The sequence below is a fragment of the Hemibagrus wyckioides genome, linkage group LG17 (assembly GCF_019097595.1).
Source record: "Hemibagrus wyckioides isolate EC202008001 linkage group LG17, SWU_Hwy_1.0, whole genome shotgun sequence".
Lineage (NCBI taxonomy): Eukaryota > Metazoa > Chordata > Actinopteri > Siluriformes > Bagridae > Hemibagrus > Hemibagrus wyckioides.
In genome coordinates this window covers 1,788,632-1,801,643 of record NC_080726.1, presented here as the reverse complement: position 1 = coordinate 1,801,643, position 13,012 = coordinate 1,788,632, and the positions used below count along the sequence as shown (strand labels likewise).

The 13,012-nt window shown below is 39.9% G+C and overlaps 1 protein-coding gene and 3 non-coding genes across 4 annotated transcripts; all 4 read left to right on the top strand.

The window, feature by feature from the left end:
- The first annotated feature begins 623 nt into the window (after positions 1-623).
- On the top strand, positions 624-696 carry trnak-uuu (transfer RNA lysine (anticodon UUU)). The gene has a single exon. It is a non-coding gene; the product is annotated as a tRNA-Lys (tRNA).
- A 692-nt stretch (positions 697-1,388) lies between these two features.
- trnak-uuu (transfer RNA lysine (anticodon UUU)) lies at positions 1,389-1,461 on the top strand. Its single transcript has one exon. It is a non-coding gene; the product is annotated as a tRNA-Lys (tRNA).
- An 831-nt stretch (positions 1,462-2,292) lies between these two features.
- trnak-uuu (transfer RNA lysine (anticodon UUU)) lies at positions 2,293-2,365 on the top strand. Its single transcript has one exon. It is a non-coding gene; the product is annotated as a tRNA-Lys (tRNA).
- A 2,671-nt stretch (positions 2,366-5,036) lies between these two features.
- On the top strand, positions 5,037-12,446 carry gtf2b (general transcription factor IIB). The gene is made up of 7 exons (XM_058414536.1): positions 5,037-5,181; positions 7,269-7,375; positions 8,967-9,100; positions 9,219-9,365; positions 9,863-9,992; positions 11,168-11,449; positions 11,960-12,446. Exons 1-7 carry the CDS (start codon positions 5,165-5,167, stop codon positions 12,091-12,093), a joined length of 951 nt encoding a protein of 316 aa, XP_058270519.1. The 5' UTR covers positions 5,037-5,164; the 3' UTR covers positions 12,094-12,446.
- The last annotated feature ends 566 nt before the right edge of the window (positions 12,447-13,012 follow it).

Sequence of the window (13,012 nt, the reverse complement as noted above, 5' to 3'; positions counted from 1 at the left end):
TCACTTTCTGTGCTACCCAATTAAAGTGGACAACTGTGTTCCTTCCAAAACACTTTGGAATAATGTCATAATAGAATACATTACTTTAGATCACATGTAGGTTTTATGAAAAAGTCCACACCTTTAGCAGCATATGGGAACCTTTTAAGCTATACATTGCAACTATATTCACAAGAGGGTTCACATAGTATGGAATGGGTGAGACATGTAACTGCTTCGGATTCATTTTTCTTTCTGTATCAACGTATAATTCCTAGAGACATCTGTCTGTTTGTTTCTATATCTGTGAGCCGAGTTGCTGCTTTGTTTGTTGATACACTGATCAAAAATATCATTTTAAAGGGGAAAAAAAAGATTTGTGCGAAATTTGCGTCACTCTGCCAACAAGAGCGTGTCTCTTCGAGTCCCACCTCGGACATGAATTTCATTTTGAATACATCTTGCTAGTGAGACAGGTTAAACCCAACATACTCCTATTTCCGGTGTTATGGTCGAGGTGAAGGCAAAAGCATGTGGGTTCCTTTTAAAAGATAAGCGATCGAGTGCCACATGGCTGAGTGAACTAGAGGTCGTTGGATGGACACGTGACCACGTATCGTGCACGTGACCAACCCTGATAATGGGCCCGGATAGCTCAGTCGGTAGAGCATCAGACTTTTAATCTGAGGGTCCAGGGTTCAAGTCCCTGTTCGGGCGGACGCAGCAGTTTTAAACCGAAGCTGTTTCACGGCTCAGGACTGCAGCTGCACTGTTCACCTTGACCCAGGAAAGAAAAGTTGAAGGAGTCTCCCGGGATACGCCAAACCCAGACTCGTCCATCGGACTGTCAGATAGAGAAACTTGATTTGTCACTCCAGAGAACACGTCTCCACTGCTCCTGAGTCCAGTGGCGGTATGCTTTACATCACTGCATCTGAGTGAGGTAAGGCTTGGATGCAGCTGCTCAGCCATGAAAACCCAATTCCATAAAGCTTTCTATGCACTGTTCTTTAGCTAATCTGAAGGTCACACGAAGTTTGGAGGTCTGTAGCTACCGCTGTATTCTACAAACACTTGTGAAAGAGTGGCTCGCTATTTCAGAAGTGTTTGTAGAATACAGCTAGAGTGGGTAGCTGCAGACCTCCAAGCTTCGTTTGGAGCGAGCCACTCTTTCACAAGTGTTTGTAGAAGCAGCCTGCATACTTGGGTGCTTGATTTTATGCACCTGTGGCCATGGAAGTGATTGGAACACCTGAATTCAATGATTTGGAGGGGTGTCCCAAAACTTTTGGCAATATAGAGTATGTGGGTTGCTAAATTGATTAAACAGGTTGTTTAAAAACAAAAGCTAGCGCACGTACGATGGACACGCGACCACGTATCGTGCATGCGATGAGCGTGACAAACGGGCCCGGATAGCTCAGTCGGTAGAGCATCAGACTTTTAATCTGAGGGTCCAGGGTTCAAGTCCCTGTTCGGGCGGATGCGCCAGTTTTAAACTGAAGCCCCCTCAGGCCTTAAACCCTGTACCTGTTCGACTTGACCATATCACAGGAATGAAAAGTTTAAGGAGGCTAAAATCAAATAGATCGTGTTCATGGCGCTATGCAATGTGAGCCATTACGTATGCTGCTTGGGGTAGCGAATTACCAAATCGCTGATCAAAACAAGAAGAAACTGTATAAAATGTTCACTTTCTGTGCTACCCAATTAAAGTGGACAACTGTGTTCCTTCCAAAACACTTTGGAATAATGTCATAATAGAATACATTACTTTAGATCACATGTAGGTTTTATGAAAAAGTCCACACCTTTAGCAGCATATGGGAACCTTTTAAGCTATACATTGCAACTATATTCACAAGAGGGTTCACATAGTATGGAATGGGTGAGACATGTAACTGCTTCGGATTCATTTTTCTTTCTGTATCAACGTATAATTCCTAGAGACATCTGTCTGTTTGTTTCTATATCTGTGAGCCGAGTTGCTGCTTTGTTTGTTGATACACTGATCAAAAATATCATTATAAAGGGGAAAAAAAAGATTTGTGCGAAATTTGCGTCACTCTGCCAACAAGAGCGTGTCTCTTCGAGTCCCACCTCGGACATGAATTACATTTTGAATACATCTTGCTAGTGAGACAGGTTAAACCCAACATACTCCTATTTCCGGTGTTATGGTCGAGGTGAAGGCAAAAGCATGTGGGTTCCTTTTAAAAGATAAGCGATCGAGTGCCACATGGCTGAGTGAACTAGAGGTCGTTGGATGGACACGTGACCACGTATCGTGCACGTGACCAACCCTGATAATGGGCCCGGATAGCTCAGTCGGTAGAGCATCAGACTTTTAATCTGAGGGTCCAGGGTTCAAGTCCCTGTTTGGGTGGATGCGCCAGTTTTAAACAAATGCACTGGACTGCAGCTGTAAACACTGTAGCTGTTCACCTTGATCCTGGAAAGAAAAGTTTAAGGAGTCTCTTGGCAACCGCAAAAACCCAGACTCGTTCATCGGAGTGAGCCGGATTAAACCCAATATATTCCTATTTCTGGTGTTATGGTTGTTCGATGGACACGTGACCACTTATCATGCATGTGATTAACGTTTGAAAATGGGCCTGGATAGCTGAGTTGGTAGAGCTTCATATTTTCAATCTGAGAGTCCAGGGTTCCAGTCTGGTTAGGGCGGACGTGACAGTTTTAAACACTGTGTTGTATCTGTTTCACTTCTCAGTACTGAAACACTGCAGCTGTTCACCTCAAACACTGAAAAAACTGAATATTTTTATCTGTAAATAAGTAATTAAATTCATATTTAAATGTATATTTTAATAATTTATTTAGAAAATGCATAATAGATTCAATTTAATGTCACAGTTTTTGTAGTTGGCTTTTTTATTTGAAGTTCTAGTTACTTCTAAAGAATGTGTTTTAGTCTTAGGTACGTTTTTTTCTAACAGAAAATTTCTGGACAGGTCATACATTCAGAAATGCTATTCCTCTCTTTGACTTTTTACACTAATATTATTAGCAAACAGTCTAAATGGTATGCTTGAAGTGGGACTCAAACCTGTACAGACTTGTTAACAGGATAATACAGTTTTGCTTCAAACGTAGGCTATTCTGTAACTAACAACAAAACACATGCTTATAAGTCACTTGTTGCACGCTGACTCTCTTTTTTTTCCTCCGTTTTTCATCCCACATCCTTTTGCTTTCTTCCTCATGCCAAACAGTTTATTATTCCCCAGCTTCAAGGCAGCCAGTAGACAATACGAATTTTACTCCTGAGGGTCCAGGGTCCAGGGTTCAAGTCCCTGTTCAGGCAGAAGTTACAGATTTAAATACACCATGCTGAAGCAGTTTCACATCTCATTTCTGAAACACTGCAGCTGTTCACCTCGACGATAACACCGGAAATAATCTGCCTTGCAAAAAATATTTATAGAATAATGTTTACCAGAAAATATTCAGTAGATCTTTTGAGTAATTTGTTAAAGACAGAAACTCTTGGATAAAATTACTTGGCATTATTTCTTATCCAGGTTCTAGTTATTTCTAAAAAATGTGTTTTAACTTTCAGTATTTTTTTTCTTATAAAACATACAATATATTATCTTTCCATTAAAATATCGTTCCTTAAATTGATTCTTTATTGTTACAAATGAGCTGTTGATGAAGAAAACACTGCATCCACGTGAATCCGAGTCCTGTGCTTGTTATGTTGTAAAATAGAAGCTGTATAAATGTATAAATTATTGCACCAGATTAGTGATTCATTATGTATAAAATGAGAGATGGATATAAAAATAGATTTGGCAGTACATTGTCTGAGAAAAAAATCACTTGCAGGTCAAAATATTGTATTTTATTTCCTATAACTTTACAAGCAGCACATCTTAATTTTGAATTTACGGTCTTAAGATTTTGTAATGACTCTGTATATGGTTGGTTCTAGACTGTGGGCTTTTCTCATGAAGAATATGTAATGTGGCGCCCTATAGGGAGCTTTTCAAAACATATAAAGCCGGGGTTTTCATTCCAACTGTGTAGAAGCCTTACCTGAGTCTACTGAAAGCCAAGTTCAGTTGATTAAAAAGGTGGAATCAGGTGTGTCTCCTGCTTGACTGGTATGAAAACCGGCACCTACAGCCGCCTTTGCAGATAAGATTGGAGACCCTGATACAGTATATTGTCAAAACTTTTGGGACATCTGCCTTTTCATGAACATGGAGTTGGTAATATGAAGTTGGCCCACCCTTTGCAGCTATAACAGCCCTTCAACAGGAAGTGGTCATCCTCAAACTATTCACACAAAGTTGGGACCATGAAATTGTCCAAAATGTCTTGGCATGCTGAAGTATTCAGAGTTCCTTTCACTGCCCAACCTCTGAAAAACAACACCTGAATTCAGTGATTTGGAGAGGTGTCCCAAAACTTTTTGCAATATAGTGTATGAAGGATGATAGAGTATCAGGTGTTTAATTTGAGGCTCCAGGGCTCCTGTGCTGAAGCTTCTTCACAGTAATGAAACACTGCAGCTGTTCACCTTGACCATAACACCGGAAATCAGAGTCTAAAGCAGAGGTGTCCGATCTTAATCGGAATGGACTGATGTGGGTGCAGGTTTTCATACCAGTCAAGCAGGAGACACACCTGATTCCAACTGTTTAATCAACTGATCTTGGCTTTCAATCGTCTCAGGTGTGGCTTCTGCTTGGTTGGAATGAAAACCTGCTCCCACAGATAAGATTTGATACCTCTGGTCTAGATTGTATATTTTATATACAATAACATTGATTTCAGAGCAGTGACTGTAAACATATAAAACAAACAAACAAATAAGTGAATAAATATTCTTGTCATTTTTTTTGCTTGTTTATTTCCTAAAAAGAACATAAGTGAGAATTTTCTTTATTTAAAAATGACCAAATATTAAATGTTACGGAACTTTTATGCTACATCTATTGATCACATCGTTAGTTTTCAGTTTATTTTCAACCCTAAATGAATAGTTTCCTAATTTGCATGAGAGCAGTTTTGAAACCTTATTGGAAACGACAGCGAAAAAACAACAACATTTTTGGTCCTTCCTGCTTTCCGGAAGCAAGTCACGTGATCTCCTGAGGTTATAAATAATAGACGCAGCGAGCGCCGTCTCTGCTCGAGCGCAGATGAGAGTGACGGTATGGCGTCCACTAGCCGGTTAGTACATTTTTACAAATTCTTTTATCTCATTCCTCTTGTTAACAGTTTATTTTCATTTTATATGATGTTATTAGGAAGATACGGATATTTTACACTCATCTTCGTGGTGATTATGAGAATTAGTGTTGCTTCTGTTTGGAAAAAAAAAAAAAGGATGTAGGACGTCGTGGCGAACAACAGGCACGGCGCTGTGTCCCAAACGGCTTCCGTTGGCTCTTTGTTAGTGTACTATATAGGGCATGTTGCAATGGCTTGTGTTCCCTATCTAGTGTTCTCGCGGCTAACTGCGGTTTTCGTTTGGGACTCACCCATCGTCTTGGATTGTAGTAGTATAATATCGGTTTTTAAATATTTCTTCTTAAAAATAAAATGGTAGGTAATAAATCCGGGGGCATTTGTTATCCAAAGTGAAATCCGAATAAAAAATAAAATAAAAAATAATACAAAAATTAAAAAGCTAGCTTGCTAGCTAATAAACTTATAAATATTACGCAAGGATGTGTTAAAAAGCTAAGCGGCTAGCTAAACAAACGTGCACGTGCACGTTAATAGCTAACTTTATGTATACATATACATTTATTTAAATTTTTTAAAAATTTTATTTGATAGTAATGAGGACTCATGCGACAAGATCCGGTTGCGGTTTTTTGTTTGTTGTTTTTTTGCTAGCTTGCTAACGTGGCTAATAAGAAATGGCTAAACCGGCTAATTTCCCCCAACTCCAGCTTCACGTGAAATGATCTAATTGACAGAAAATAAAGAAATACATTTTCGAAGGTTACGGTGAAACTTCTTACAAAGCTTACATGATGCATTGTCTGTAGTTTAATTTGCGCTTCCCCCCGTTATTTATGTTTGACGTTACGTGATTACATTTTTCATGCGCAACCCTCGTGGCCCAATCCCAAAATGTCTGCTCGTGCCCTAGATAGTGCACTAGTTAAATAACACCGTGTACATGTTTAAGTGCACTACATAATCGCAAATAAGGTTTTTTGAACACAGCCAGGGTTACTGTCGCCAGTACAGAAGTACAATAGACGGAAACAGATTTTATTGTAATAAACTTAAATAAACTATCTAAAATACCTCATACAATAATGAAGCAATATATTTAGTGTCTTTATTGTGTAGTTTTATTGTTTACGGCAGAGGAATTTGTTCTATGTGTGTCAAATACAAACAAACAAAAAACCCTAAAAACAAGCTACAATATTTTGCCAGAAGTTTTGGGACACCCCTCCAGATCACTGAATTCAGGTGTTATTTTTTTCAGGTGTTAATCTTTGCCCCTTAGTTCCAGTGAAAGGAACTCTTAAGGCCGTGCTCCCAACTTTGTGGGAACAGTTTGGGGATGACCCCTTCCTGTTCCAACATGACTCCACACCAGTGACCAAAGCAAGGTCCATAAAGACATGGATGAGTGAGTTTGGTGTGGAGGAACTTGACTGGCCTGCACAGAGTCCTGACCTCAACCCCATAGAACACCTTTAGGATGAATTAAAGTTAAAAGTTAAGACTTAAAGTTGGGAGCATGAAATTGTCTTGGTATTAAGAGTTCCTTTCACTGGAAGGCTAAGGGGCTGAGCCCAACCTCTGAAAAACACCTGAATTCAATGATTTGGAGGGGTGTCCTAAAACCTTTGCCAATGTAGTGTATATACTATAAGTGGGATACTAAATCTTAGACTGTATAGAAAAGTGTATTTTAACATCAATGTATACTTTATGAAGCAAAAATGTTATTTTTACCAAAAAAAAGTGTTAAATTTATGAGTTAGGAAACATTAGACTACCGATATAACGATTTGGTTGATTTTTTGAGCTATACATCAAATCATTCAGAGCTTTTAAATGCTATATAAACTTTCATTCTGATAAATAAAGTTAAGATTACAGCATACATTCTTATTGTCCTGTGTTGAAGTGAACAGGGTGTAAAAGAAAAAATACAAATCCTGTAAATCAGATGCAAATATAAATACGATCTTAGCTCATGAACCGAAGTGTCCCTGTGTTTAAAATAATGGTGTGTTGTGTAAATAAATGACCAACAGATCTGTGTCCTTTCCTCTGTATCGCAGTGGAGATGCTCTTCCCAAGGTGCAGTGCCCTAATCACCCCGATGCCCTGCTGGTGGAGGACTACAGAGCCGGTGACATGATCTGCCCCGAGTGTGGCCTCGTCGTCGGTATGTACATGGGTCTCATTTGATGGATCATAAAGCTGATTAATACTTGCTGTTAAAGGTCTAATATCCTCTGCTTAATAAACCTGTTGGGAAGCTGATCTCAGGTCTGGAATGCTTGTGTGTGCTTAAATATTCTTCCTTTCAAGCATTGTATAGATGTTATACAGGCTATACACTGGTCAGGTAGAACATTGTGATCAGTGACCGGTGAAGTGAATAAGACCGATGATCTCATCATGGCCCCTGTTAGTGGGTGGGATATATTAGGTAGCAAGTGAACATTATGTCCTCAAAGTTAGAAGCAGGAAAAATGGACAATCGTAAGGATTTGAGCTTTGAGTTTGAAGAAGGGCCAAATTGTGATGGCTAGACCACTGGATCAAAGCATTTTCAAAGTTGTGATGGCGGATAGACGACTGGATCAAAGCATTTCCAACACTGCAGCTCTTGTGGGGTGTTCCCAGTCTGCAGTGGTCAGTATCCATCAAAAGTATCCTTTTAGTTGTGTCCTGTTAGTTGTGAGGTTTGGCCAATGGAGGCCTCACCTCACAACTTACAGGACTTAAAGGATCTGCTGCTAACATCTTGGTGCCAGATACCACAGCACACCTTCAGGGATCTAGTGGAGTCCATGCCTCGAAGGGTCAGGGCTGTTTTGGCAGCAAAAGGGGGACCAATGCAATATTAGGCAGGTGGTCATAATGTTATGCCTGATTCTAAAAAAGGCCATTCATAGTCATTCAACTCTTGAAACCAGATAACTGCTAGAGACAAAATCAGGGAAAAAAATCTACCTAATATTTTCTCATGCACCTTTAATTACATGTACAGAAGATGGACGCCGCTTGCACAGTCATTCAATACGTCGGTTGTACATGAAGCGTCCATGTGGAATAAACAAACTAACATCTCAAATCACATACTTGTGTCCTATTCCATAATGTTATTGAGTACTAATACTAACATGAATGGGTTTTTCTATTACAGCATTTTAAAAAACCTCTCAAATGCTGCTAGTACCAGTCTTCTGGATTTTCTAGGATAAAAAATACTTGGAACTAAAAGTGAGGGATTTTAATTCGAGACGCTGATCATGACGGCAGGAAGTGTTTATAGTCGCTGTGCAATGAAATCACTCAACATGACGTGCCGTCTAGTGGATGTTGCTTTTTATCCTGACAATTTGCATAAGATACTCAAGTGAGTATGTAAAGTCTGTCGCTTGCATAGCATTCAAAGTTACCCGGCACAGGAAAGTCTTCAGGATAGATGAGTCTGAGCTTTCTGCTTTCTCTGTAAAATTACAAACTGGGTGTTGAGAGAAAAAGATCTGCTGCTGAGGGGAATTACTGTATCAGAAGAATTACGTCTCTGAGACATTCCACTACATTAAGTCTAACTGTTAAAATATGATCTTCTGATGTACAACGAATTGATACATCTCTCAAGCCTACTTCTGTAGACTTAGGATCCTGTCAAGATGACCAGTGATGCGTTAAAGATGTTCAAAACAATGAGGAACATTTTTTCAATGTTTGAATGCGAATGTAACTCATCGAAGGATACTGAGTGTGTTTCTCGTCCTTGCCAGGCGACCGAGTGATTGACGTCGGCTCTGAGTGGAGGACGTTCACGAACGAGAAAGCTACCAAAGACCCGTCGCGTGTTGGCGACGCCCAGAACCCGCTTCTGAACGGAGGAGACCTCACTACGATGATTGGAAAGGTACGAACACTTGGATGAGACGTCTATTAAATACTCAGTCCTTATTTACGCTTCATTTGTTTGTCATGTGCAAAAATCAAGCACTCGGGCGTATGAAAATGTTTTCTCGGGTCTCTAGGGAACGGGTGCTGCGAGTTTCGATGAGTTTGGCAACTCGAAGTATCAGAACCGGAGGACGATGAGCAGCTCAGACAGAGCCATGCTGAACGCATTTAAAGAGATCTCCACCATGGCAGACAGGATAAACCTGCCCCGAAACATCGTCGTGAGTCTTATAATTACCCCGGGGTGTGCCGGTTGACCTTCAGAGCACTACTTAGCAGTAATTTAACAGGAAAGGCCATGTTACTGTAAAGGGGTTTGAGAACCGGAAGTTAGTGATACGTCACAAACATAAATTAGAGACATTTTAATTGCTGTAATTATTTCTATAATTAACATAATAATAAGCACTGTAGAGCACAAAGTGGTGTACAGTCATGCAGCAAAATTAAATGATCAAGTGCACCGAATAAAACAAATATAAATAATTATATCATGAATATAATAAATAAGGTGAATAATGAAATAAAAATGTGATGCATGTTTGATTTTTCAAAAAATATCAAGCTTAATAAAAAGTGACATGTTTTAACTTTATTTAATTTAAATAATTTTATTGGTTAAAATAAAATTTCATAAAATATATTTTTTTATAAATTATTTTTTTAACAAAGCAATAAAATAGGCGGTAAAAATCACCTTTTTTTGTGTCCCCATCAGGATCGTACGAATAACCTCTTTAAGCAGGTTTATGAACAGAAGAGTCTGAAGGGCAGAAGTAATGACGCTATCGCTTCGGCATGCCTCTACATCGCATGCAGACAGGAGGGAGTTCCCCGAACCTTTAAAGGTAAGAACAATCCTCTCTCTTTATTCTCTAATCAATTAATTGTAAAGCTAATCCAATAAGGAAAAAGACGATCCATGGTTTGACTGGTCGCTAAAATAATTTGTCTATAAATAATGTTGAGGCGTTTATTTACAGCCAGTGATGTGGGGTTTTTTTTTTTGACACATGAACACGACTCCTTAAACAAATGTAAAGTATGTGATGAAATTGTTCCATCTCGAAGGTTAGTGTTTAACTCCTTCACCACATGACGTCAGTATGACTAATGGGCTCGGTGGCTGCTGTCATTAGTTTCAGGTAAACTATGTAACGACGCTGCACTATGACAACCTTCTGACTAGGGACCACTCAAAGAAAGATGGCCACGGCTTCTACGGACACTCGCTACCTATACGAGCTCTTTCTGAGTGGTCCTTGCCACCTTTTTTCACTAACGTCCTGACTTCCTGATCAGAAGTCTTATGAGGAGCTCCTGCACGTGACCAGTTGACGGTGCAATGATGTTCCATTCACTTGGTGATTATGGCCCTAATGATGCGTCATTGATGGTGCGTCAGTGGTACGTCATTCTGGATAAGGGTGTCTGCCAAATGCCAGAAATGTAAATGCTTACAGGAACATGATTCATAGGTGTTTGTTTCATGAGCTTCAGAGGTGTGTAAGCCTTATCCCACAGATAAGAGGTCGAATTATTTAGGCTATATCCACATACATTTTTGTTTCAAAACTCATATTTTTCTATCCGTTTTGGCCTTTCATCCACACTGAGACAGCGTTTTTTAGCCAACCAAAACTATATTTTTGAAAACGCTCTCCAATGTGGATAAATTTGAAAACACTGTTTTCACATCGTAGCGTGGGCTGTAAAAAAAAAAAAGAAAAAGAAAAAAGAGGCTTTTGAAAACTGATGCATTTTTAGGCATGTTATGCAGTTATGTGACCAATTCAGCTACAATGAAGTCTACATTCTCACTTGCTTTTGCAACTTTATACTCCTGTTATACTCCCCGCAGGTCGCAGTGTTTTCAGACGTTTCAGTGTGGATGACCAACTTTTGGGAAATGATTGAAAACGATAATGTGGAAGTGGAGCGTTTTTAGATGCAAAATAGCAACAAGTTTTCTGACTATATTTTACCACATCGTTAACATTCTGTGTAATTCTTCCTGTTCCAGAAATCTGCGCCGTGTCCCGGATTTCTAAGAAGGAGATCGGCCGCTGCTTTAAGCTCATCCTGAAGGCCCTGGAGACGAGCGTGGACCTCATCACCACCGGAGATTTCATGTCCCGTTTCTGCTCCAACCTGGGTCTGCCGAAGCACGTGCAGATGGCGGCCACCTTCATCGCCAGGAAAGCCGTGGAGCTCGACCTGGTCCCGGGACGCAGCCCCATCAGTGTGGCTGCTGCTGCCATCTACATGGCCTCTCAGGCTTCAGCTGAGAAGAAGACGCAGAAAGGTCAGGCTTCTGTTCTCCTGGTGTAGAAACCTGTTTCTGTTCTAAGAGCTGAACCATTAGGCATTTCCACACTCCACCAAGTTATTGTTTCTGTAGTAATAGGTCATCCACATGGACTTAATATGATACGGTTAGGAGATGTTTATTTATTTAACATTTATGGAAGGAGTCTCCAGTGTTGCTTTAAGTTTTCAATAATTTTCAGGACAGGAGTTTACGCTCACAAGCTGCTTTTTTGTCAAGAGGGGAATTTAGAGGTGTGTGAGGGAAGGACTGTTTATAGCTGCTATAATGAAAGTGGATCATGTTCAACAACTCTAAATGATTCTTTAATTAGTTACAGATTGTAATTGTCTGTAAATTGCCATGGTGTAAAAGGGAAAAAACAGAGGATGTGCAGTTATAGGAAAGTAATCAGCTTCGCACCACCCCATCACTTAGCATTTTGTGTTATATATGTTAGTTACGTAGAGTAAGACTGATTAAGATTGATTTTTGTATTCTGTACAGAAATCGGAGATATCGCCGGAGTAGCTGACGTCACCATCCGGCAGTCGTACCGCCTCATCTACCCACGAGCCGCTGACCTCTTCCCTCCAGACTTCAAATTCGACACGCCAGTGGATAAACTGCCTCAGCTGTGAAACACACAAACACATGCACTCTGTTCTTTCTCTGGTTTTCTTTTCTATTTGATTGAGAAGGTTTTGCTCTTCCCTCTGCCACGGCGGTGATTTTTGAGGTTTAACCCCAGAGTGCATTCAGGAGACACATTCCACGGTTTAATGCTAACCGAGCTCAGACCGTAACAAACCGCATTTCATTTGTGTGTATATATTACTGTACATAATTCACATGAGAATTTAATTGGTGAACGCGACTAAGCCAGTTTCATACTGTAAACATTTTCTTTTGTAGGAAACGAGCGAGTTATTTTGTTTAGTGTGTTTGCATTGTATTTAGTAATTTAAAACAATAAATGCTTTTCAGAAAAGCACGTCAAGCTTCTGCTGAAATTTTGTTAAATGTTTTAAGATCTACATCTAAATCCTTCACGTGTATATACATCATGTTCGTTTTTGAAATCATCCACAAAAATGGAATTTTTAAAAACATCCTGCTTCATGTGGAATTTTTTTTGAAAACCTTGGTGTTTACAAAAAATGTCTCCATGCACAGGAAAAGTGGTTTCTCAGAAAAATCTGCCTACATAAACGCTACACACCGATCAGGCATAACATAATGACCACCTACCTAATATTGTGTTGATCCGTCTTTTGCTAAAACAGCCCTTACCCGTCCTATACGGTGTATCCTGACAGCTTTCTATCAGAATCAGCATTAACTTCAGCAGTTAACAGGAGCTCGTCTGTTGGATCGGGCCAGCCTTCGCTCCCAACAAACCTTGGCCGTCCATGACCCTGTTGCCAGTTCACCATTGTTCCTTTCTTTGACCGCTTTTGATAGTGACCACTGCAGACCGGGAACACCCCACAAGAGCTGCAGTTTTGGAGATGCTTGCTGCCTAATATAGCCCACCCACTAACAGGTGCCATGATGTGA